Here is a 25,419-nt window from a genome sequence, read left to right as displayed (position 1 = left end):
CATATGGCATGATGGAAAACACATGTATTTTGAAGACAGATCTAGTTATTTTCTTAGCTCTATTACTTCGTGCTGATACTAGACAGGTTACTTAAGCTTTTGGCCTCAGTTTCCCTATTTCAAAAAGGAAATTAACAACACCCATCTTTCTGCATTGTGTTGATCCAACTGCAAAATATAAGTCAAGATAAGGGCAAATAATAAATGGTAGTTACTAGTTTTTAAGGATAAAACCTACTCATCAATAAATAGGTTGTACAATAATCATGTAACTTTAACAGTTACTGCTGGAATTAACATCTTATTTTAAGAAGCTTTTGATTTTCGCATAGTATGAATAAGAAAGTACCATCAAGAAAACTGTTTTCCATCTATCAGATCCTAACTTGCTTTTTTTGCTTTCTAACCTATAAAATATATACCAAGACCTGAAATAAATCTCCTTATCAGATACTCTCATGTTATATATTATTAATTTCCTTTTAAGATTTTGTATAGAAATTAGATTATATATATATATATATTTTTTTTTTTTTCTTAAACTGCCCCACACAGTATTTCTAGCCCAGTGATTTGGCTTCCATTCCCATTTTTAAATTTTCTGTAGGGCTCATACTACTGAAGAAGCTAGATGATAACAATGATTCTAATAGATATTTTTTTTTTTTTTTCTGTTAGGACATGAAAAAAATTTCTGTGACAATGTCACTGGTCCAAAATGATATGTTTCCCAATAATTTGATTTTATGATTTATCTGTTGCCTCAGTTTATGATATTTCTTGTAGACATTCGTTATGAAGCCAATAGGACAGCAATGGAAAGCAGCTGGGGTTTACTATAGGGCTTTTCATTGTTTCTGGCATAATTGTAAAATTATGAGTTAGTAACCCCAAGGAAGTCTCAGTGGATAGCATCTCAGGAATTATTTTTCCACATTAAGAGAAGAGGAAGATTAGAGACAGACCTACGTAACTAAATTCATGTGATGATTTTCTTATTTCATTTTACCTTAAAAAATTTTAAGAATGAATATTCACTATGAGTTCAATAAAGAAAAAAAAATATCACTACCTGTCCAAGATGGGAGAGAAGGGGAAGGAAAAGACAAATGTGCTGTTCCCTGTGTGTTATCATTGCTGTCTGGTTCCTTTCACATCAGTGTCAGTCATGAAATCAGGAGTCATGAGCTTTTTGATTTGCAGATATGAACTTGTTAGTGAGCAATCTCCCTCCCTTCAACTGTGCAGATACAGAAGAAACCGACCCTCCTTGATTTTCCATTATGTCCTATCCAGAGAGGGGTTGCAAACATGTGCTGGTGTGCCCTCGTGCTCATGAGTTAAATATTTAAAAAACACAACCCTCTATTAAAGTCTGATAGGACTCCCCTCTTTGCAGATTTGACTTTTGTAATTGAAACAAAATGGCACATGCCTGTACTACTTTCTGTATTAATTTGGCATTGTTTCTGCCCATTGTTGGCTTTATTAAAGGCCCTTCCCCTTGGCAGCCTGCTGTGTAGTTTCCAAGGGAAGCCGGTGTTCATTGCTACTCACAGGGTGTGCTGAGCAGCTGCACGACCAGATGCTCCACTGCTGGATACTTTGTCTGACTTGAGTCTGGGGACATGGTCAGGCTGCTTACGAGATATTTAATTCATCCAGATGCCACAGTTTTCAACTTGCTGTCAGTCATGATGAATTCGCTCCATACTTAATATTTGCAGATATTTCAATGTACAAATACTTCTTCAGATCCATGCATTAAAACAGTATATGCTTTTCTTTTTTATTGTTTTCCATTTCATTATTTTCTGCTTCTAAATTAAGGAATTCCCTCTTTCTAACTAATTTTGTTTCTTTTTCTCATTTCTTAAAATGAAAACCAAGTTCCTAGGTAAGCTATGTGTGAACCATAGAAACTATAAATTTTTAGCTGAATAGATGTTCCACTGTATTCCAAAAGTTTCGTTGTTATGTATTCTACTTTTCATTGTGCTCGGATGCTTTTCACTTGTTCTGTGATCTCAAGCTATTAAGGAATAAGTTAATTTTGTTCATGGTTTCAGTATTAATTTCTAATAGATTGGATTATGGTAAATATGACCAATAAAAATCTACCTTTTAGATTTTTTAAAAAAGATTTTCTTTGTGGGGCGCCTGGGTGGCGCAGTCGGTTAAGCGTCCGACTTCAGCCAGGTCACGATCTCGCGGTCCGTGAGTTCGAGCCCCGCGTCAGGCTCTGGGCTGATGGCTCGGAGCCTGGAGCCTGTTTCCGATTCCGTGTCTCCCTCTCTCTCTGCCCCTCCCCCATTCATGCTCTGTCTCTCTCTGTCCCAAAAATAAATAAAAAAAAAAAAAAAAAAAAAAACGTTGAAAAAAAAAGATTTTCTTTGTAGCAAAGTTCATGCATGTGTGTGTGAGCTCTGAAAAATGTTAAGTCCATCAAATTCATTATTTAATTAATTCTTATATATCTTTACATTTTTAGCTTTATAATTTGTCTAATTCTGCAAGAAGTATATGCCCCACATAATTCTATTTTTAGAAATTCATCTGGTATTCTTTAAAAAAATGTAATGTTATTTCATTTTTAAGAGACAGAATTAAAGCGGGGGAGGGACAGAGAAAGAGGGAGACACAGAATCTGAAGCAGGCTCCAGGCTCCAAGCTGTCAGCACAGAGCCTGATGCGGTGCTCAAACTCACAAAATGCAAGATCCTGACCTGAGTTTGAAGTTGGCCGCTTAACCAGCTGAGCCACCCAGGTGCCCCTGGCATTCTTAATGTATTTTTATTTTACCATTATGTTGTTTAGTGTATTCAGGTTCATGGAATATCCTTTATTTATTTCATTGATTTTTTAAAATCATTTTGTAGGGTATACCTTTAATCTTTATTACTTTTAATTTCAGATATTTTATATGAATTTGCCTCTTCTGGCTTTTTTATTTGCCAACTATCTATTTGCTTATCATTTTCTTTCAATCTTTATTAATTTGTTTCAAAAAGCTTTCTTGTAAAAACTGTGTTGCTGAGGTTTTATTCCTCTTAAAACATCTTTGAATTTAATGGGATGATTCACGTGTTTTCTTTCAGTGTAAAAATTTATATGCTTTATTCATTTTTCTTTCATCTTACATAATGTTCATTAGGTATCTTTTTTGTTTTTTTCCCCTATTTTCTGATTTGTTGTGTTCATCCAACTTTATTACATGCATACTTCTTAAAAAATTCTCCTAAACATTTTTGAGATCTAATAAAAAGTATACTGAGGATTAATTATAAGAATGGCACCATTTTATATATGCCTGTTTCGAGTCTTATCATGTCTCCTACCTTACATATTGACGTGTACAAGGCAAACACTATGAGAGAAGTGGATTTAGAGAAAACTTCTGTCCAGGGCCAGGTCACTACTGTGAATTCCCTGTCACATGGACATTTCTGCATAAATTCTATCTCCTGAAGAAGTATTCATGCTTATTTCATTGTTTGGTTTCTCCAGTTGTTGCATTATCTGTTCTTACAAAAGCCCAGAGCTGGGTAATGATACCATCTAGGACTATTCCTGAATCATTGCTTCTTAATCCAACCTCATATCCAAAGAACACTCTTTTCTGAAGATGAAGCCATTCCATTTTAAACCCCCTGGGCTTGCGATCTCAAACTGAATCCCTATATAAATAGTTGAAAACGCAAAGAGAAGGGAGCATGGAATAATCTGATCTGCTCTTTGTCCAACAGCATCATTTTCATTCACATTTAGTTTATTTTTTTTCTATTAGTTTAAAACCAGTGTTTCCATATTCACTCTTACAAATTATAGAACCATGGAGAATTCACAACACCTCACTGAGCCACAGTTTTCTGAAGTTGAAAAAACAAAAACCAAATACAAATAAAAAATAATAAGAGTAATCTTAAAAATCTCATATTGTTGTTGTAATAATTAAATGACATGAGTCAAGCATTTGGGAATGTCTTTTTAAAAAAAAAATACCACTCCAATTAAATACAATGAAAAATAATAATCCTCTTGTTTTAAATGTGTATTCATTTATTTTAAGAAAGGGGGAGAGAGGGAGAGCGGGGGGAGGGGCAGAGAGAGAGGAGGACAGAGGATCTGAAGCAAGCTCTGTGCTGATAGCAGATAGCCCAATGCAGGGCTCCAACTCGCAACTGAGATAATGACTTGAGCCAAAGTCAGATGCTTAACCAACTGAGCCACCCAGGCGCCCCAGAATAATAGTCTTTTTATATCTCTTTTAAAATAAAAAAAGGAAAGTTCAAGGATGAAATGTATGGTGCATCCCTAGTAAATGTACATACAGAAGTTGTGAATAATAAAGATAGCTAGCATATTCTTGAACATTTAAGTATCTCAAAACATATATGTGAGATATGTAATCAACTGTAAACATTAGGAAATATAATAGAATTGCAAAAGACTTGGAAGCATGTATTTCTTTAACAATGTAAGCATTTTTTTCTTTGTCCATGAGCAATTCAATTATTTTGTTTCTGAAATAAATTAAGTAAAGCTTATTGAGTCTGATCAGCCCTTGTTCCCAGGGAATTGCAGTTCAATTTCATTTTTAATTAGAATTGAACATTTTGGATTTCTTAGCATTGGCAAGCAAGACCCAGCAATATAATGTATGTACTTAATTTGTATTAAGTTTCTGAAATTTAGTGTCAAGAGTGAACAATATGTCTGGTTAATATTTAAACATCTCACAATGTTCTGTTGTAGAAGTTTCCATTTATAAAAGCTGCTGTTCTATAACAAATTACTTTCACTTTCAAATAAACCTGTTATCACAACACGAGCAAAACTTATTCAATTAAAAGAGAAAACAAAGTAAAGTAATTATTTACTCCAATTTGATGTGCACAATAGCTTTTAAACATTCAAAAAATGCCTAAGAAAGGTAGATGTTGGCCTAAATCATTTTTGCTTAATATTACTGCTTTAATAAAGTATGTCGGCATATTCTTATGGGATAGACATTTCTATATAAGAAACCATCTCTCATGGAAAAAGAGACTTATTCTGATGAACCTGCATGGAAAGAAGCCATGAACCATAAAATCAGTTATGCTAATGTTTTCTCCTTTTTCACACCTGTGTGTGTATGTGGGCACGCGTGTGTGTATTCAATGGTAATCTAATGCTGCTCATAACACTGGGGCTAGTTGAGAGCTGTACATCCAAGGGATCTTTTTCCTTCATTTCTGTGCACTCAGGCATTAAACTAGCTATGTTCTGGTCCGAGTCTTGTCTTAATAAACTTCTAGAAGAGAGAGAGGAAGAGATGCGGGGAAGTTTGCAGGAGATGTGTCAGTCACCTGGTACATAGTACCTTGAAATAATACTTTGAACTAAACTCCTAGGCATCTGTAATGAAAAATGTAACAGGTAGACTTAACAGTTAATACAATTTTCAAAAGTTGACTTAGAGTCAGAATGGACCTTTGCTATCTTGTCTACTTAAAAAATATCTAAAATCTGAATAAGAATGTACATGTAGATAATTTTTTTTTCATCCAAAGCTGCATAATGATTCTCAAGAAAATAAAAGACCCTTCTGGGGCCAGTGAAGTGGAAACTCTGTGACCTCTTACGGTTTGTGCTGTTAAAAGGCCTTGTCAATAATTTTTGCTAGCCAGAATTATGAAGACAACAAATGGTGACATATTAACTGCATGGATAAGAGACATGCACTCTGCCTGTGTTTTAGCAACTATAGGTCTTTCTAAGTAGTGCCATTAGCAAAGATAATCTGGAAATTATTTCTATTTGTATTGAATTCTCTGCAGCATCATACATCAGATTTGCTCCCTAGGGAAGAAGAAAAGCTACAAATAACCCATGTCCACGTATATGTATTCCTTTAGCATGCCTGGGAATGAGAACCTCCCTCAGCTGTTCATGTCTGGTTCCTTGTCCTATGCCTGACTAAAATCTGAGTTTTACATAATTAAATAAACTAATTTCAGGAGAGGGTGAGAAATTATGTCTCAGTGAAGTAGACTGCCTTTTTTTTTTAAAAAAAAAATAAAGTTTATTTATTTATTTTGAGAGAGACAGAGACAGCATGAGTGGGGTAGGGGCAGAGAGAGAGGGAGACAGAGAATCCCAAGCAGGCTCTGCACTTTTAGCTTGGAGCCTTATGTGGAGCTCGAACTGTAAGATCATGACCTGAGCAGAAACCAAGAGTCGGACGCTTAACCAATTGAGTCACCTAAGGAGACTCAACTGCCCTTTTTTTTTAATGGAGAAAATCAATAAAAAGGTAACAAAAAATAGTGTTTCCTTGCTTGGTAAGGAAAATGTAGTAATCATTATCATAATTTTAAAAGATATAAACTAACATTTTAAGCAATATAATTATAAAAATTTTAAAAAGCCACTAATGCAGTTTGGGGGAAAATGTGTGACTGGGAGGATCATAGAATTTTTTATTCACATTTCCTCTAACCTAGTATATAACAAAAAGCAAACAGAGCCTGGTAATAAGTGAAGGATAATGGAAGAGTAGATTTAAATCATGTTAATATTTACTTTTGGAAATAAACCTATGAAATCTCATCATTTTTATGTCAAGAAACATTTTTTCAGGATAACTACTTCTGGGTGTTTTTTCTTTCTTCCTTAATACCATTCCCTATGACAAACAAATCCAAAGAAATGGCAGTCCTTCAGTTATCAACCTGGTGCTCCTCCTTCTCTTCTTCCTTTAGCATCATCAAAAAACAAACAAACAAACAAACCCCCCCCCCCCCCCAAAAAAAATCAAAAAACCCACTACCAACCTCACACATTATGTAGCATTTTATACTTCTCAAAGTCCTTCAGGCAGACTACCTCCTTTGAATCTGCCAGTCATTTTGTGTGACTTGGCAGGGCAAATGTCATCTCTTTTTATGGATGAGAAAATTGAACTGTATAGCTTTTTAGTGGCATGCCCAGCATCCTTTGCCTAATGGCTGGTCCAGTTCAAGACCTCTTCCTCTCAGTTCAGTGCTTTTTCATCTGCCATGTTGCTTGCAAGCCAAGCTACAGAAAAACAACTCAATAAATTCAGATGTATTTCTAACAGCTTAAAACATCATATAACACTGGAAGTAGTCTCAGGTTTGAAGTTTTGCTATGGTGAAATTTATTTTTTTTCCTATGGTGAAGTTTTACAAGTACTTTGAAATATGCTCTTTATGTTACTCATTTATTTTTCCTCATATCCCTCCATTTCCACCCACTTTGGATAAGATATATATACCTTGTATCTGTATCTATATTTATATTTATACCTATATTTATATATCTTATCTATCTACAGATATATATATCAGGTAAAAAAAAAACAAAAACACTACCAAATTGACTTTATTTTTTGTTTGTGTTTATATCATGATTCATAATACCATAAATTAAGAAAACATTGAACATCAAATATATGTCCAATCACCACAGTTTTTATTTTTCTCCCCTTCTTTGTGTATAAATTAGGAGTTCTAGTTAGTATTTCTGTTAAAGAACTAACTTTGTTAGATGGTAGAAATAGACATTTTGAATATTGATTCTTATCAAGACATTGAAACATCAGAAAATTATGTCAATAAACCTAAACAATAGCAAATTTCTGTGATATCTTTAGAGATAATTATTATTATTTATTATCCGTGGGTTTCTCCCCATTAAGGCTTTAGCTAAATATCTTCTCAGTTAAGAATATTGGAAACATATATTAAAAATTTTTTTAAATAGTGAATTTTGGAATAGTCAAAGTAATGTTCTGTCTGTAACTAATATGCTATAACTATAACTAATACAACACTGCATGCTAATTATACCTCAATAAAAATAGAAAAATAAGTAAATTTTAAAAACTAAATATGTGAAGAGCTGTACACTTTTTCTTTGATGTTTCTTATTCAACTAGACAATTACAGGATCCCAGATATGCACATAAGTGAGTATGTGAGGCCCTGTTCCCTCCACCAACAATCTCTTCCTCTCTCATACATTCATATATATATATAAGCACTAACAATAGTAAGTTGGTAAGTCAGAAGCTTATGCCTTTATGATTTAATTTCTAAATATATATAGTGTTAATATTATTTTTTGTTCCTGTTGAACATGATTTGTGTGGTTTAAAAGCAACAGCATGTCTACAGATGAAAAGTAGTCCATGCAGTTGGTAATATCAACAATATATTTACTAATAGCAATTGTATATTTTCTCCAATATTAGCTATAATTAATTAAATCATCTGAGAAAAATTGATAAAGACAATACCTTTTAGTGTTTTCAATTCATGAACCACCTTGACAGAGGAAAAGACCCCCGGCCACCGTGTTTACTATCCGAATCTCAAATCCCTCTCCTTGAAAATAAAATTATTTAGGTTAATACTTGCTCGTCCCTCCTCTATCATTGTATTCTCAGCCTAGAACCTAGAATAAAAGATCTATGTTACATAGGTGGATCCATCATGGATAGGAAATAGAAATAAAATACAACATTCTCTTCAATATTTTTAAGCTACGGTTGGAAAAATGATATCATAATTTTATTTTTTGAATTAGGCTTCTACTATGCAGAAAACATTGCAAAAATTGTCAAATAATATGAATTAAAAATCTGAAAGAAATTTGCCAAGTTACATTTTTCATGGTTTGAAATTAATATAGTTTAATGGGAAAAGGAAAATAAATTATGAGGACACATTACTCTGAATATGCCATTAACTATGTGGAGTGATCTTGTCATCCTTATGTCATGATTATTTTATTTTTGAAATAAGAATAATTCCACAGGCCACAATGAGATATTAGTTTAAAGTGAAATAAACATTTTATACCTTAAAAATAGGAGATCTTTCCTCCCTCCCTCCTCCTTCCCTCCCTCCCTCCCTCCTTCCCTCCCTTTCTTCCTCTCTTCCTCCCTCCCTTCCTTCCTTCCTTCCTTCCATCCTTCCTTCCTTCCTTTTTGAATTATAATGATAAAAGTTGAGGATTCTTTTTACAACTTCCATAGCAGGCTTAACTTTCTGCATTACCTCAAGTTTTTTTCTTCACAAAAGCAGAAGGTCATTGCTTCTTATTAATCTCACCAGAATTATTTAAATAACTTTGGATACGTTAAGAAAGCAATTTGAAATCCAAGTAGAGGTGTTCAGTGAAATCAAAAAAGAATGCTGTGATTATGCCTTGGATATACTCAGTCTGATTACAGTGAATATTCCTCACCATAATAGTCTTTTTTTTTCCTTTAACAAAGAAAGGTGAGTTTATTTCTGAAACATAACAAAGCAAACAGGAATCTTACAAATGTCTTTAATGGTATACTGACAATACAATACATAATTAAAGGGCCAAACCACAAACCTATTAATAGGGAAAACAATCTCAAGAAGGAAGAATAACATAAAATTTAAGCCCTGAAGTCAAAATATCTGATTAAGGAATATATTACATTCTGATATTTTCATCTTTCATATATGCCAGAGCTATGTAATTTAAATGAATAAGAATGTGCTATAAAATGTTTGATTCATGTTTTTTAAGTTTATTTTTATTTTTATTTTTCTGTTACTAAAGCCATGAATCCTTAACACATTCTGTTATAATGCATATTAATTCCCCTGACAGTACTTTGTAAAAATCCAGGTCTTTTTAGCAATCTAAATAAATAGGCATATAATTCACACAGTATTGATTCCAGTGTCCTCTCGGAAAGAAAACCACAGCAAGAGAATCTGATGTGTTTTATAAATTCACCCTTTAGCCAGTCTATTTGTCTTTGTAAAGGATGGATGTGTTATTGAAAGCAAAGTTGTGCTTTAGCAGAAAGATTGCCAGAGTTAAATTTGGAAAATTCTAGTTTGATCCCTGGAATTGCCACTTAGTAGTTCAGACCATGGATCAAGCTCTTATCCTTTCTGAATTACAATTTCAACAACTTCTTAGTGGACGTTGACATGACGTATTTGATATTCTGAATGAAATTCAACAAATAACTTTGGGGATACTATCTGACTCATAGTAGATGTGCAATTAGTGCTAGATGATTTGGCTTAAAAAAGACTCAGAAGGCTTAGATACTGATCACAAATATTTTTCCAAGTCTTTGTATAAAGTGTGGCACCTTCTGTGAATGTATGAGTTTGCTAGGGCTGCCATAACAAAATACCACAGTTTGGGTATTTTGGGTAGTTTAAAGAGAAAATTTCTCACAGCTTGAGGGTGCTGAAAATTTAAGATCAATGTGTTAACAAGTTTGGTTTAGCCTGAGGCCTTTCTTTTTGGCTAATCACCTCCTTTTTGGTGTGTCCTCATGTGCCTTTTCTCCATGTACACACATCTCGGATACGTCTCTTCTTCTTCAGGACACTAGTCATACTGGATTAGAGTCCATAAATATGACCTCATTTAACCTTAATTACCTCTTTAAAGACTCTATTTCCAAATATAGTCACATTCCGAGGTATTGAAGATTAGGACTTAAGCATATGTATCTTAAGGTGAAAAAAATTCAGCCCGTAACAGTAGACTGTAATTTTATCTGTAAGACTAAGGTCCTCTTATTGTTATATTTGCTCTTGTTTTCACATGAAGACTCAGAAAGCTTTTCTAGCTATGGAGGCCAGAAGAATGGTTCTAGTGCTTGGACAGTGTTTTAGGGAACCTAAGTAACAGAGGAAAACACAAGCTTTCAACTTCAGGTTCTTGAAATTAGGTGGTAGTTGAGGGATTCCATGCATTGTAATCAGTGAAAATAAAAAGAACAAGGCTGATATTTGATGGATTCAAAAGGATGAATTCACAACTTAGGAACATCTATGAATGGATTAAAGTCTAGTTGTGGAATTCACATTGAAGATACTGAGGAAGTGGATTGACTACCTCATAACAGCACCTTCATTCTGGAAGAGAAAAAAAAATGTTTTCGTTGAAAAGTAAGAACAGAAGTTAATAAGTGTCAGGAATCAGAACAGGGTCCTTTCGCTTTCACTCTTCCTGGCTTTGATCTTCTTTGAATGATTTTTTTCTCCCCCTGGATATAGGAATACCATACAGCCACCCACATGCTGCCTGCCCCAAGACAGTGGAAATATAAACCTATGTGGGACCATTTTTAGGTACCAGACTACTTACTCTCTGAGTGAGTAGTTTTCAGGGAGCTTTGAGATTTGTAAGATCTGTTCAATAAGGCTGCTATATCCTGCCCATGGATTTGTAGTACCATTTATTTCAGAAGCAATTATTTGGCAACTGTTAAGACCTAGCTTTATACACTATACACAAGGAGAAATGTATTAATATGTTTCACAGAAAGAAATATGGGATCAGCCTCCTTGAAGTTAGCCAAAGACATTTTATCTGCAAGACCCTGTCAACAAGACAAACTCACATGTTCAAATCCTAGTGTGCTAGTCTCTAACACTCCTTGTCTCTACTCTTAGATAACAAAACATAAAATGAAATAACACAAAAATCAAAACAAAATAATTCTATTTTAATTATGTATTTTTATGGAAGTTTAAGCATAACACATCTAATTGAGTGTGTGTGTGTGTGTGTGTGTGTTAATTTCAGAAATAAGCTGGTTTAATACTTCTATTCACATTCCAACACATGTATATCCAAGCTGCCACAAAATGTATTGCATGTTTTCCAGCCAGTGGGTGTGAAATGTAGAACAAAATAATATTCATGTAATACACTTGTACCCATATGCACTGTGTATTCATTTGTTCATTCATTGATACACACACTAATTTATTCATTAACTTAAAAAGAGAAAAATCATTTGGTAGCAGGTACTATTCTAGGCACTGGGGATATAAATTGAAGCTACAGCATTCCTGTCTTCAAGCAGATCACAATCTAGTGCTACTAAAAATACCCATAAAATCCTTATTAATTCCTGTAGATAAAAAATACAGTAGGGGCACCTGGGTGCCTCAGTCAGTTAAGCATCCAACTTCAGCTTAGGTCATGATTTCACAGTTTGTGAGTTCAAGCCCCATTCTGGGCTCTGTGCTGCCAGCTCAGAGCCTGGAGCCTGGTTTGGATTCTGTGTCTCCCTCTCTCCCTGCCCGTCCCCTGCTCACGCTCTGTCTATCTCTCTCAAAAATAAACATTAAAAAAGTTAAATACAATAAAATTTTACTTTGAGGACTATAATTGCTTCAAATAATGTCTTGTTTGTTGGTGGAATCATGACCTAGCTTGAAGGGAGTTGACTGACTCTGCATATAGAAACAGAAGTGTCCCAGGGTAGACTAGGGACCATTTCTCAGTTACTAGCCCAGCCCCTATCTCAGGCACCAAAGACTTAGTAAGTCCTTGAGCTAAATAAAAGGGTAGGAGGCTGATTTAATGATTTCTACTTTCATGGAAATGTGTTCCTATAGTATTTTATGTAAATTAGGAAATGGTGCCCTTGCAGGGTGATACAGACTGATGGCTCAGTACACTATACTAGCCTGTGGCTGTGAGTTGCTTCTTCATGACCTTGTAACACTTGAGCTCAGGGCCATTTGCTTGACTCATTTTTTGTGTCTCCCTCTTATGTCAAATACTGTCTTAGTTTACAAGGTAGAAAACATGATGAAGAACGCTAAACTTATCACGTAATATACTTGAGAGAGAGAAGCAAAAGATAATCAAACTTCTGTGTTAAGAAATCTTAGCTTTACATTTGCCTTCTCTTTTCATGAATTAGACCCCCCGTAGAATCATCCTAGGTCTCAAGTGATCTGAAAGTATGAAGGGTTCTGGGCAGGGCTAATAACTTCTACTTGTGCTCCCAGGGACAGTCAAAAGCAGACAACCCAGTGACAGCTTAGCTTACTCCTTTTTTATATTGACTTGCCTTTGAATGCATTTTTAAAGAATATGATCTCACTAGAAGAGTAGATCCTTTGAATATTTTAGGTAACCACTACCTCACCATGTTCAAAATTCATTTCTAACAATATAGAGGAACATTTGTTATTTGATTTAATATAGGCAGTTTCCTCAATTGCCAACTTCATTGGAAATCCCGTAATAATTTCTGAAACTAGGCCACCAAGTTACTTAGTTAGGAGCTCTGTGGTGGCCAGTAAGGGACAGCATCATGAACCAGATTTGACAACATTGAAGACCTGTCCCCCTCAGGTCCAACCATTACAGGCAGAGGATGGGAAGAGGGGATAAAATCACATAGAAGGCTATCTCTTCAGGGTTGTAGGGAGGTAATCAACTCTGGCAAGAGATACTATACTATTAAACTACATAGCTTCATTATAAGCTGTCAAGTATAGAAAAATATCATGGTATATATTGATTATAAAAGAAATCACAATGTATTACCAGTCATAAGCACAAGAAGCAAAATATGCAACTGTAGCATTTTATTTTTGACTGTGATAAATTCTAAGTCACGAGGTGTCATCAAGTTTAAGCAGTCAAATAGTTAATGTATTGACCTTTTTAAAAGAGATTTTTTGAAGATAATTTGACTATCCCACTGAAGCAGGGTCAACAACAACCAAAAAATGTGGATCATCACTTGCCTTTCTTGTGTCCATGGCAGACATCTCTCATAGAGCTATTTTCCACTTTTCACCGACCCTGAACTTGGCCTCGCAATGCTTCCCCAGGCAGCCACTAGTTGCCAGTTAATTGGGGTTAACACTTAAGATGAAAACTATTAATCACTCCACTGGTTAACTGACTTCCTAAGAGCAGGCACTTTGTCCTACTTATCTCCATATGCCAATGCCAGCATATTATGTGCAAAAAGTGACACTCAGTATATAGTTGTGAATGGATAAGTACCCTAGGAATCACAAAAATTTTCACTATCAGGTAATTCTTCAGAAAATATGCAAGTGACCAAAATTACGAGCAAAAATAAATTTAACGTCACTTGTAATTTTAAAAAATGGACAGTAAAGTTTTGGCTAGATTGGCAAATATTTCTTAAAAAGTAATATTCAATGCTGGTGATGGAGGAAATAAGTACTCAGATATATGACTGGTAAGAATGTAGCTAGTTATATATAGCTTTTCTGGAGGGAAAATATTTTATCAAAAATCATAAAAAATAGTAATACTTTCACCTAGAAATTCTTTCTGTAGAAATATATTTCATGAAAATATACATTTGTGCAATGATTTAGCTATAAGGAAGTTTATTGAAGTATGATACAAAAAGTTAAAATTCATGTAAATAACAGTCAAGGATTGGTTAAATAACATTTGGCAGCATTTCTACATTTTATTATTGTATTATTTATAGCATTCACATATATACAGTGTACAGCTATTAATGTTATATGAAAGTGTACTTATATCAGCATGGACCAATATTTAGTATATGGTATTATGAGAAAAAAAAAAGAAAGTTTGCAAAATTTATGGTAAGTGGTCTTATTTTGTAAGTATATGTGTATATGTGCCTAAGCCCTGATAAAAGAGTTTAGAAATATTAACATTTACTACTTTTTGACAGATAGGATAATAGGATTGTTACTATTTGCCTGTATCTTTTTTTTTGTCTAGTGATCATGAATTACTTAATTTTTTTAAAGTAATTTTTAATACTTAAAAATTGTTTTCTGGAGTTGTTCATATTTCTTTCTTAATATGTTCTCCTATAGTAAGCAGAACATTCAAAATCATTCCATTGATCATTTTTTTTAGAAATAGCAATTTCAGCATCTAAACATTAGAAACCCTCCCTAAGGACTTCAGTGTGAGCTTTTCAGAGTCAGTCTTAAATCCAGCCTTCTTATCGACATGTTTTTTGCTCTTTTTTCCTTTTCTCATTTCTCCCCCCTCCCTAAATTCTTCTCCCTTTTCATTAAAGCACTGATAGGAAAAACATGACTCAACATGTGAGTCAAACATTCTTTGCTTAGGGTATCAGGGTTATTTTTTTCTGATTGATAATAAAGTATGTTTAATATAATATGTATTAATTAAAATAATATGTACTTGTCCATTACTCAAAAATGGGAAATTACAGAATATTTTTAAAGGAGTTGAAAAAATGCCATGAATGTGATGTACTTACATCAAGTATTTTTATTTTCTACTATAACTTCTTTTATGTAAAAACCATATTGTAGGTACAATTATGTTTTATTTTTCCAATAGAAGCACATCCTAAGTATTTTCTTAGAGTTCTCTTTTTTTCAAGAATAGCTGCCGTGCCAAACCAGCATCTTTCTCATTCGTTCTTTCATTTAGCGACACTCTTGAATGTCTACTATGTGCCCCCTAAGTGCAAGTGAACATTGGAAGAGAAGATAAGCATGATTCTGTCCTCATGATGGGGTCCAGCCAGATCCACAAGCTACTGTATTGCTTAGTCCACTGTAAAAATAAACAAGAGAAGCAGTAATTGAGAAGTGAAGCACAAGTGTTAACTAGAGTCACACAGTGAATTGCAACTGCCTACACTTAATGTGATTCCTAGCCATCATCTCCATCATTTCTTTCCCCAGTGTCCCCTAAGTACCTTTCCCCTCTCAGGAGAAACAAATGGATTAGCAAATTATGATTATTGTTTTCCACATCATGTAAATCACCCTAAAGTATGCAAGCTCTTTACCCAAAAAAATTAATTGACCAAGTTAAAACAAAAAGAACATGAAATGTCAAGTTCATCCTCCCCATCATACTTACTAAAGAAGAGAGAGGAATCTGCATTAGATATGTTTCAAATGAAGTAGTCAGGAATTGTTTTCTTTTTTTTTAAGTTTATTTATTTATTTTGAGAGAGAGAGAGAGAGAGAGAGAGAGATATTAGGGAAGGGGCAGAAAGAGAGGGAGAGAGAGATCCCAAGCAGGCTCCAAACTGTCAACCCACAGCCTGACATGGGGCTTCATCTCATGGACCGCAAGATCATGACCTGAACTGAAATCAAGAGTCAGATGCTTAACCAACTAAGCCACTTAGCCACCCCATTCAGGAACTACTTTCAAAATCCTTAGTGACAGAGACAGAGCAGGAACTGACCATTCAGAGGGAGGCCCCTTAGTTCCTTATATTCCTCAGTTGCTATATCTGGGAGATCTGGTTGGCTCATCCAGGGCAGGGATCAGAGTGACTGGTATAGTGGGGGCCCTCAGGAAGGTTCAGGACGGTAGATATTTGCATCTGATATTTTTAATAGTTTTTTTTCTCCTCTTTTAGCTTTCCTTATTGGAAAAGGCTGGATTTGGTGGTGTTCTTCTATATATTGATCCTTGTGATTTACCAAAGACTGCAAATCTTAGCTATGATACCTTCATGGTGTCACTGAACCCAGGAGGAGACCCTTCTACGCCTGGTTATCCAAGTGTGGGTAAGTGTGTTGTTAATCTTTATTATCCTCTTAACTGTTACAGGTTGTAACTTATGAGTACATACCACCTAAATTAATCAAGGAATGGCAAAGTTGGAAAATTCTTACCACCCATATTTAAAAAATTATTTTTTTTATCTGCTCAAATTATAGGCTACCCTTTGTTGGAATAAAACTCTTTGGAAGTCTGTAATAGATGTTTGGGTAAATTGCAGTATTGTGAACGAAGAGATAACATATTTTATATTATTATTGATTGACTTAAAGATAAATTAATACTCTGTGGGACAGGCACTCCAAATAGTGGAAAACATAAAAATACCTAGAAGGATGAAATAACTGCTGCTTTCGGATGTCTGTAATTACTTTCAGTACCGAGTCTAGGGTTACACATGGTCTTGAGTGAGTAGTGGAAATAATGTTGGAGAAGAATGGAGTTAATATGAACGACTTGTCTGGCTCCCTAAAGGAAGGGATCAGTCACTGGTGGCATAGAGATGGCCATCTTTGCATCAAATATCCTTCCCTTTCTCGATAAGTTGTGTTCATGTTATTGGGGAGGTCATGTGGTAGAGAGAAGACACCTGTGATTTTGGCAGGTGCTCCCTGCATCATTGAATTTCTGTCCAGTGTATCATTAACAAGTAGTCTGTTAATACAGACTTGGCCAAAGAAGAAGTTCTGTGAACCTTCTTCCAGGGTGATAGTAACCCATTAACCATGACACTACTGCCAGTAATTAAAGTAACAAAAACTTCACGTAATAATTCACGTATTTTGCCAAAATTTCTCCCTGTTTTCCAGAAAACATCACAAAGAACATTCTAATTATCTTATTCAAGTCCAGTTATCCTCTCTCTATCTATATTAACTTCTCTGCTTAATCAATAACTCTCCAAGAAAGAAGTCTATCGTGTCAAATATGAGTTATAATTTATAAACTGTGTTAGGTCTACTGGTGACTGCTTTGTCCTCCCACGTACACTTTAAATAATCTATTTAAGAATTTTTCTTGAGACCTTATTGATCTGTGTTTTTACAGTCTATTGTATCATTGTTAGAATTTTGAAATTAAAATTAGGACGTGTCCATCTACGATTTCTAGGCATCACCAAAAATGTCATTCCACCTCTCCCATTTGCAAATGCTCTGACTTCCCTGGGCTGTTACAGCTCAGCTTCAGGCGTGTACATGTGGAGGCTAACTCTTGGTGATGAATCAGTAGGCTGCCATGCTATCACAAAGCTACTTTATGAATACTCCTTTTAAATTGGTAAATTGCTCAATTACCCCCATTTGCTCTTAACATTGTTTTTGGCTCCAGTCATTTCATGAATTAGAATCCGGTATTATCTAGCAAAATGTTGGCCAGATTCTCAAGCAATCTCAGAATGCTTTCTTTCCCCCTTTTTTCTTTTCTCTTATTTTCTTTGAAATAATTTCAACTCACAAACAATTTTAAATAGAGTATTTAGAAAATCTGTGTAACTTAATGCCAGCTTTCTCTCGTATTAACATCTTACATAATATTATGCAGGTACCAAAGCCATAAAATTAGCATTGATACAGTGCTGTTAACTAATTATAGACTTTTTTTTTTTTCTGACCCAGTATCCTGTCTGGAATTCCATGCTACATTTCAGTTACCTTGTCTCCTTACTCCTCTCCAATCTGAAATAATCCCTCAATATCTCTTTTATTACCCTGACCCTTTGAAGAATACTGGCAGTTTATTTTGTAGAATCTCTCAACTGAGTTTGTCCAATATTTTCTAATGATTAAATTGTGGTTATAGGTTTTTGGCAGGAATACTGCAGAAGAGATGGTGCCCTCCTCAGTGCATTATGTGAGGAGGTACATATTGGGGATATGCGTCATTTCCCATGCTATTAACTTTTATCCCTTGGTTATGAAAACTGTGTGTTTCAAACTGGTGTTTGCCAGTTTTCTCTCCTGTATTGGTACTATTTTTCCCCGTTGTAATTCATGGATATCTTCTGGGAAGATACTATAAGGATACCTAAATATCCTCTTTTTTATTGTACTTTTCCTCATAAATAACAGCATTCATCAATGACTCTTGTTTGTTACAATTATTTCTGTGGTATTTGCTAAACATGATTTTCTACTTCCATCATTCCTTTAGAATCCTTCTTACAGAAGCATTTTTATAATGTGAGTAATCACACTTGCTGCCTACATTCTTAAACAAAGATGAAATAACTAACCATTTGGGGCAAAATTATAAGCCAGAATTCTTAGGCCCAATAACAAATTACAAATGCAATAAATAATATCACTCTATTCCTAATGTACTCACATGAAGAATTCCTTTACAAATATCATGCCAATGTATATGTGTGGCCGGGGGAGGGTCTCTTTTTTTTCTTTTACATATTAATCTCTTTAAAACATAAAGAAAATGAAAAGATTCAACTCTTTTCTCTCTTTTCTCTGGTTGCTGAGAAGCTCTCATGAACTGTAGTGACCTATTCCACTGGCTTCTGATTCATTTATCCCTTCCTCCTGCAATTGTCTTAAGATCTCTGTATCTTGGGGTTTGGGTCACATTTTTAAAAAATGTAATGCAACCCTCCTCAATTCTGTGGGGAGGAAGAGAGGGAAGAGGAGAAGGCAGGTTGTGAATTGTAAATAAAAACTACAAATAAATATTTGTTCAAAGTGAATAAAAGTATCTGACTTAATACCCTACAGTATAGTTAGGTAAATGATTATTAGAGGAAGTAATATAAAAGCACTTCTTTTTCCAGTTTTAGGAATTTTATTTTATTAACTAATCTAAGGATAATTAAGTTCTAAAGAAGGGTATGGAATAATAAAAATCCGAGTGTGTGGTTTTGTTTTTTAATATATGTATATATAATAAACAGAATAGCATAATGAACTTTCCATATGCCTCACCTGGCTTCCTTAACTATCTACATTTCTAGTTTTATATTTTGTGTTGTCTGTGCATCTCTCACATCCCACAGTGCCACTTGCTATTTTTACACAAAAAATTTACACAGATTGAAATGTACACATCTTAACTGACAAAAGGATATACCCATGTAATGTCTCTGCCTATTTAGCTATAGTACATTTTCATCACGTCTGAGAGTTCAGAGTCCTTCCTTCCCATCACCAGCCCTTGCTAAGCACCAGTCTCACATATATCATGGTACATTTTTTTTTTAATTTTTTTTAACGTTTATTTATTTTTGAGACAGAGAGAGACAGAGCATGAACGGGGGAGGGTCAGAGAGAGGAAGACACAGAATCTAAAACAGGCTCTAGGCTCTGAGCTGTCAGCACAGAGCCCTACACGGGGCTCGAACTCACGGACCACGAGATCGTGACCTGAGCCGAAGTCGGACGCTTAACCGACTGAGCCACCCAGGCGCCCCTATCATGGTACATTTTAGAACTTGGTACAAATAGAAACACACAGTAAGTATATCGTGTGCAAGTTCTTTTGCTCACAATAATGTCTTTGATGTTTATTCATTGTTGCATGTATCAGTAAGTCATTTTCTTTTATTATTGGGAAGCATACCACAATTTTTGTATTGATTCAAGTAGGTGTTTTTTATTATTTTTTAATGTTTATTTATTTTTGAGACAAATACAGAGCATGAGTGGGAGAGGGGCAGAGAAAGAGGGAGACACAGAACATGAAGCAGGCTCCAGGTTCTGAGCTCTCAGCAAAGAGCCCAAGCGAGGTGGGGTTTGAAATCACCAGCCGTTAAATCATGACCTGAGCTGAAGTCGGATGCTTAACCCACTGAGCCACGCAGGTGCCCCAAGTAGGTGTTTTTTAAACAAGAATGCCAAGGCACTCTTCCATGATACATGATCCAAATGGATTTACATAAGAGACAGGAACTTCTGTAAGATAGTTTTGCTCAGTAAGCCTCATTGCATATCCAAAAAGTTCTTGATTATTATGGAATCAGAACAAAGAGTAAAAAAGATTTTAAATAACCTTTCCTCCCATAACACTGCAAAAAAAAAAAGTCTCATTCTTTTAACAGAAATAAGCTCTTACCTTCATTTGGCATATTAACCACACTGAACCTTATTTTCTTCACATTAAAAGGAACCATACTAATATAATAAATACATAGATAGAGATACAGATCTTACAAGATGGTTTGTAAGGAAATGCAGTATCTAAAACTTTGCCCCAGACTTAAATAGGAATTCTGAAAGAGGGGCCCAACTTTCTGTGTTCTAACAAACTCTTCAGGTGATGCAAATGAATTTTTGAGACCCAATGAGTTAAAGAATTCTATGCTTCATCTGCCAAATCACATTTGGACCACTAGGACTACTGACCTAAACTTTGTGACCTCATATTACTGTTCTTTCAATATCTTATATTGCTGCCTTTCATTTCCCTGCCTCCATGCCAATCAGGACTGAGGAATATATGTGCTCTGGATCCTGGACCCAGTTTTTCTACTCCATTAGCTCTCAGTAAATATTGGTTGAGTGAGTAACTTGTTCCCTTAACATGACTACTTGTCTTTGATGATTCTGACCCTGGGCTGTACCCTGATTCTAATTAACCTAATTAAAGCTAAAAAAAAAAAAAAAAGTGTCTATAAGCATTGTACCTCTGACAGGTTTGTTTACAAAATACATGTTTTTTTTTTTTCTCCTTAAATGCTCCTGTCAATTCTTTCACACCTATTGTACCACTCAAAACAGCAGAAATTCTGCTTAAGATATTAGGATATTTAAAGTCTAATGTATTCTCTTAATTCCCTTGATAAATTATCAAATGTTTCAAACATTAAGTGTCCAGAATAGCAGACTTCATCATACTGCTTCCACCAACTTGCTACAAGTATTTCAACTATAATAAACTATAGTCGAAGCATACCTCATTCGCTAGAACCATCCAATTTTAGAATTCTAAGAGACTTTAGGGCTCATGTGGTTTTGAGTGACAAAAACTTATCGTGTTAGCTGGGGGCTCATGGAAATGTGGAATAAGAACTAACATTTACAGTAACTGCTCATAATTATAACACCAGTGACCAGTTATAAACAAAGATATGCTTAACTTTAATGTATTAATTGGTAAAGCTCAAAACAAAGAGTGAATCAGAAAGCTAAGGGTGAGAATAAATATAGGGAGGTGAGAAATGGGTATCTTTAAGGATATATCATTTGGCCTATGTTGAAACGTGGAAAAGAAAATCCTTCCCTAATTTCTAAGCTTCAGATTGTCTGACAACCAGACCAAAAATACTATTAGTAGTTAAAAATTCTTTTCTTTCCATATTCTTTTTTTAAAAAAAATAATTTATCTTCTGAAACTTCTGCTGGATATAGAATTTATTTTTAGTACCATCTCCAAAAAACTTCCTGTCTAATCTATGGACAACTAGTTAATTGAAATCCAAATTTTCTTTTATCTTGACTTAGACTTAATTCTCCTTATACCCTACTTTCTGAAATCCATCTTGATTTAAAGTTTTGTGTATATGTCCCTCCATTTGTTCCAATCCTGTTTTTTCCCCTTTTTTTCTTTGTTTCAAATTCTGGAGAGGAAGGGTTTTTTCAGTGGTTTTACTCTAGTGAAGTGTATCAAATGACACAGTTTATTCAATATTCCCAGTGTTACAATTCAGTGGATCTGTGTGTTGTTTACCTGCTGTCTGTTCAACATCACCTCTGCCAACCCAAACCATTCAAAGAATAAAGAATATCACTGTAATTTGTGACAAGTCTTCTCCAGGTGTTCTTGGTCCAGTTACCTGGACAAATGTCAGAAGACTGACTTCAGTTGGCACTAAATCAGCTGAGACAGTGTTGAACTATTCCCTCACTAGAATAGCAGGAAATATAAATATGTGCCTAGTTGTCAAAACAAAGTGTTAGATATTCACAGCATGAAATGCCTTGTCATTTTGTTGGGAAAAAATAAAGTGTCTGTGTTTTTATTATTTTACTCTAACTGGTGGTTCTTGTATGTGTCCTGAAGGCTTCAGATTTACATGAAATATTGTCCAACTTGATTCTAAGAACTATTTAAACAGTGGCTCATTGTTAAGCTGATTTTTTTCTTGGTGAGTTTAATTTGCACCATATTGAAAAGATAGATTGTTTAAATTCAAACTGCTCCTTGCAAAAATTTAAATTTTGTTTGAAAAATAATTTTAGTTACATAGGTTTTCTTGATCTCAAACAGAGAAATTTATAACTGCTAGAATGTCTGAGATTATAGCCCCTTAGAGAATATTTTGAATGATTATGTTCATAGATAATATGTGTGTGCCACATAGTTTATTAGTCACTCAGGATGTTCTTTACTGATTATTGTGCTTGGAACTCTCTGTTTTGAATTAAACACATACTCAGTGGAGATAATCCATTTGTTTAAGATTCAAAGTTCCCATAAAAATCTATGGGGATTCCAAGATGATAAAATCCACTGCTTTAAAAAATGATTTATCAGTGAATTTCCATCACAATTAGTATAAGAAGCTAATGGAAACAACAGAAAAAATTAGTTTTACATTTTTATAGGACTAGTTTGTATGCTTTATCTTATTAGATCTTTCAGCCAGACAGCTTTCATTGTCCCCACTTTCTAGGTAAGTAAATTGACACTTAGAGAAACTGACCTTAATCAAAGTAACTAGATTAACATAACCAGACTTTAAATCCCAAGTGCAGAACGTCTAACCAAATGGGGATTCTACTAACATTATCTGGCATCAACCATAAAATTTAGGTAAATGAGATTTATGAAAATTAGAGTTGCATTTGGTGTGATATCTGACAAATGATTCAAATTTAATGTTAAAAACAGCGCTTGGCTTCATGTGTTTGTTTTTTCCCTGCTTTTAACACTTGCTTAAGTGTAATGTTGCAAGTGAAACACAAAATACAATGCTAAATTTATAAAGCTTGCCTACAGTTATAGACATCAACATGTTCAAATTGTTCAATATGACATCAGAACAAATTTAGATTGAATCATATGCAATTGCCGCTATTCTTCCAGAGTATAGTTTCTATTCTTATCTACAAAAATAACAATTATATATTATAAAATAAATAAATGGAATAATTAATTAACCAAAGTATGTGAAGAAAAGCAACAACAAAAGACCTTGTTTTATTTTTCAATCACAAAATTATATAGATTATTTTAGTGGGATGTAATCAAACCTGTCATTTCCCCAACTTTATTAACCTTTTTCTTTAATAGCTTTAAACTGTGTAAAATACAACCATCTGATTGTCTTTCTCAAAGATTCAAATTCATAATATCATAAGTACAACCCCTTTTTCAAAGTAGTAGGCAGTAGCTGAGCAGAAAATATCTGCCGAAATTGCATAAAAGAGCAAGAATACATCTGAGAAATAATAAATTATGCTGTACAGTACAATTAATTTTACTTTTCCCAGCTACTTTTTATACTTTTTTATCTGCTATGGTCAGGAACTGTAAACTATAGTAGCAGGAGGTTTTAGTGTTGCCAAACTTAAGCTATCTTAGAGAAAATATCATTAATAGAACTAATGTGAATCATAAAAATATCAGTGTAGTCTGTTTTGACTTTCACTATCAAATGATAAAGGCTATATAAATATAATAGCAATCTTATTATTTCTAAACTATTCATTATGAAGAGTGAATTTTCAACATGTGGCAAATTATACTCCGGAAGTATCAGACAATTCTCATAGCCTTATATAGTAAGTCTCAGTGGTTTAAGAAAGTTGATTTCCAGTGTGCTTGGGTGGCTGAGTACGTTGAGCATCTGACTCTTGGTTTCACCTCAGGTCATGATCTCATGGTTTCTTGGGTTTAAGCCCCACATCCAGTTTGCTCAAAATAAATAAAGAAACTTAAAAAAAAGGAAGCTGATTTCCAAATCAAAAATTATAGTGAACTCAAAAGTATTCTTTGTTGATGTCTTTCAGAAAACAGGACATGGTATGTGTTAATTTTTTTTCTTTTCTAGTTACTGGCCGAAAATAATCCATATTATGCCAAAGCAATCTGGAAACTAAAGTTAGTAATATAGTGACTACAGAAAAGCTTTCTATATCCATGTTAAATGTGACATTCTATTGCTTAATTCTCTAAGTAGGTCAAGGTAATTAAGATTTTCATTAACTCCTTTTTATTTTTTTTCCATTTGTCAACTTTACTGAGGTATACTTGACAATTTCAGTATATTTAAGGAAAACAATATGATGAGTCAATACATATACAACTTGTGAAGGATTCCTACTGAGTTAATTAACACATTCCTCACCTATTATATTTACCTTCTTTTTATTCTTTTATTTTTTGGTAAGAACATATAATTTTTTACTTTCATGGCAAATTTCAACTATGTAATACAATATCATTACCTATAATCACCGTGTTAAATATTAGATCTTCAGACATTATTTATTCTTCTTATAATGTCAGTTTTGTACCCTGTTGCCAGGCTGTCCCAATTTCTCCCACTTAACAGACCCCGGCAACCATCATTCTACTTTGTTTCTGTAAGTTCAACTTTTCTTTATTTCTCCTTCTTTTTTCCTCTCTCTCTCTATCTTGTATGTATTTTTTTTTTCAGATTCCACATATAAATGATACCATGCAGTATTTGTCTTTCTTTGTCTGCTAATTTCACTTGGCATAACATCCTTCAGGTTCATCTAAGTTGTTTCAAATGTCAGGAGTTGTTTATTTTTTAAGGCTGAATAATAACCCTTGTGTATGTATACCACAATTTCTTTGTTATTCATCTGTAGACTGACACATAGTTGGTTTTCATACTTTAGTGATTGTGACTAGTGCTACAATGAACATAGGAATATAGTTATCTTTGTGAGATAGTAATTCCATTGTCTTTCAATATATACACAGAATTAGGATTACTGGGTCATGTGGTAATACTATTTGTCTTTGTTGAGGAACTTCCATACTGTTTTCCATAGTTGCTGTATCAGATTATAGTCCCACCAACAGTATACAAGGGTTTCCTTCACTCTCCATCCTTACCAGCATTTGTATCTTTTGACTTTTTGAAAATAGACATCC

General features: G+C 34.2%; 1 protein-coding gene across 6 annotated transcripts in view; it reads left to right on the top strand.

Annotated features, from left to right (window-relative positions):
* NAALADL2 (N-acetylated alpha-linked acidic dipeptidase like 2) overlaps positions 1-25,419 on the top strand; it is a 1,333,736-nt gene that overhangs the window by 839,857 nt on the left and 468,460 nt on the right. For all 6 annotated transcript variants that reach the window (XM_019463211.2, XM_019463212.2, XM_019463208.2 and 3 more), the window contains one exon: positions 16,205-16,355. In XM_019463211.2, coding sequence (XP_019318756.1) covers positions 16,205-16,355 — 151 coding nt within the window. The remainder of the gene's footprint in view (positions 1-16,204; positions 16,356-25,419) is intronic.

This window comes from Panthera pardus, unplaced genomic scaffold (genome assembly GCF_024362965.1).
Source record: "Panthera pardus isolate Hobbes unplaced genomic scaffold, ASM2436296v1 HiC_scaffold_16, whole genome shotgun sequence".
NCBI classification, from domain to species: domain Eukaryota; kingdom Metazoa; phylum Chordata; class Mammalia; order Carnivora; family Felidae; genus Panthera; species Panthera pardus.
This window is presented reverse-complemented; position numbering and strand designations above follow the sequence as displayed.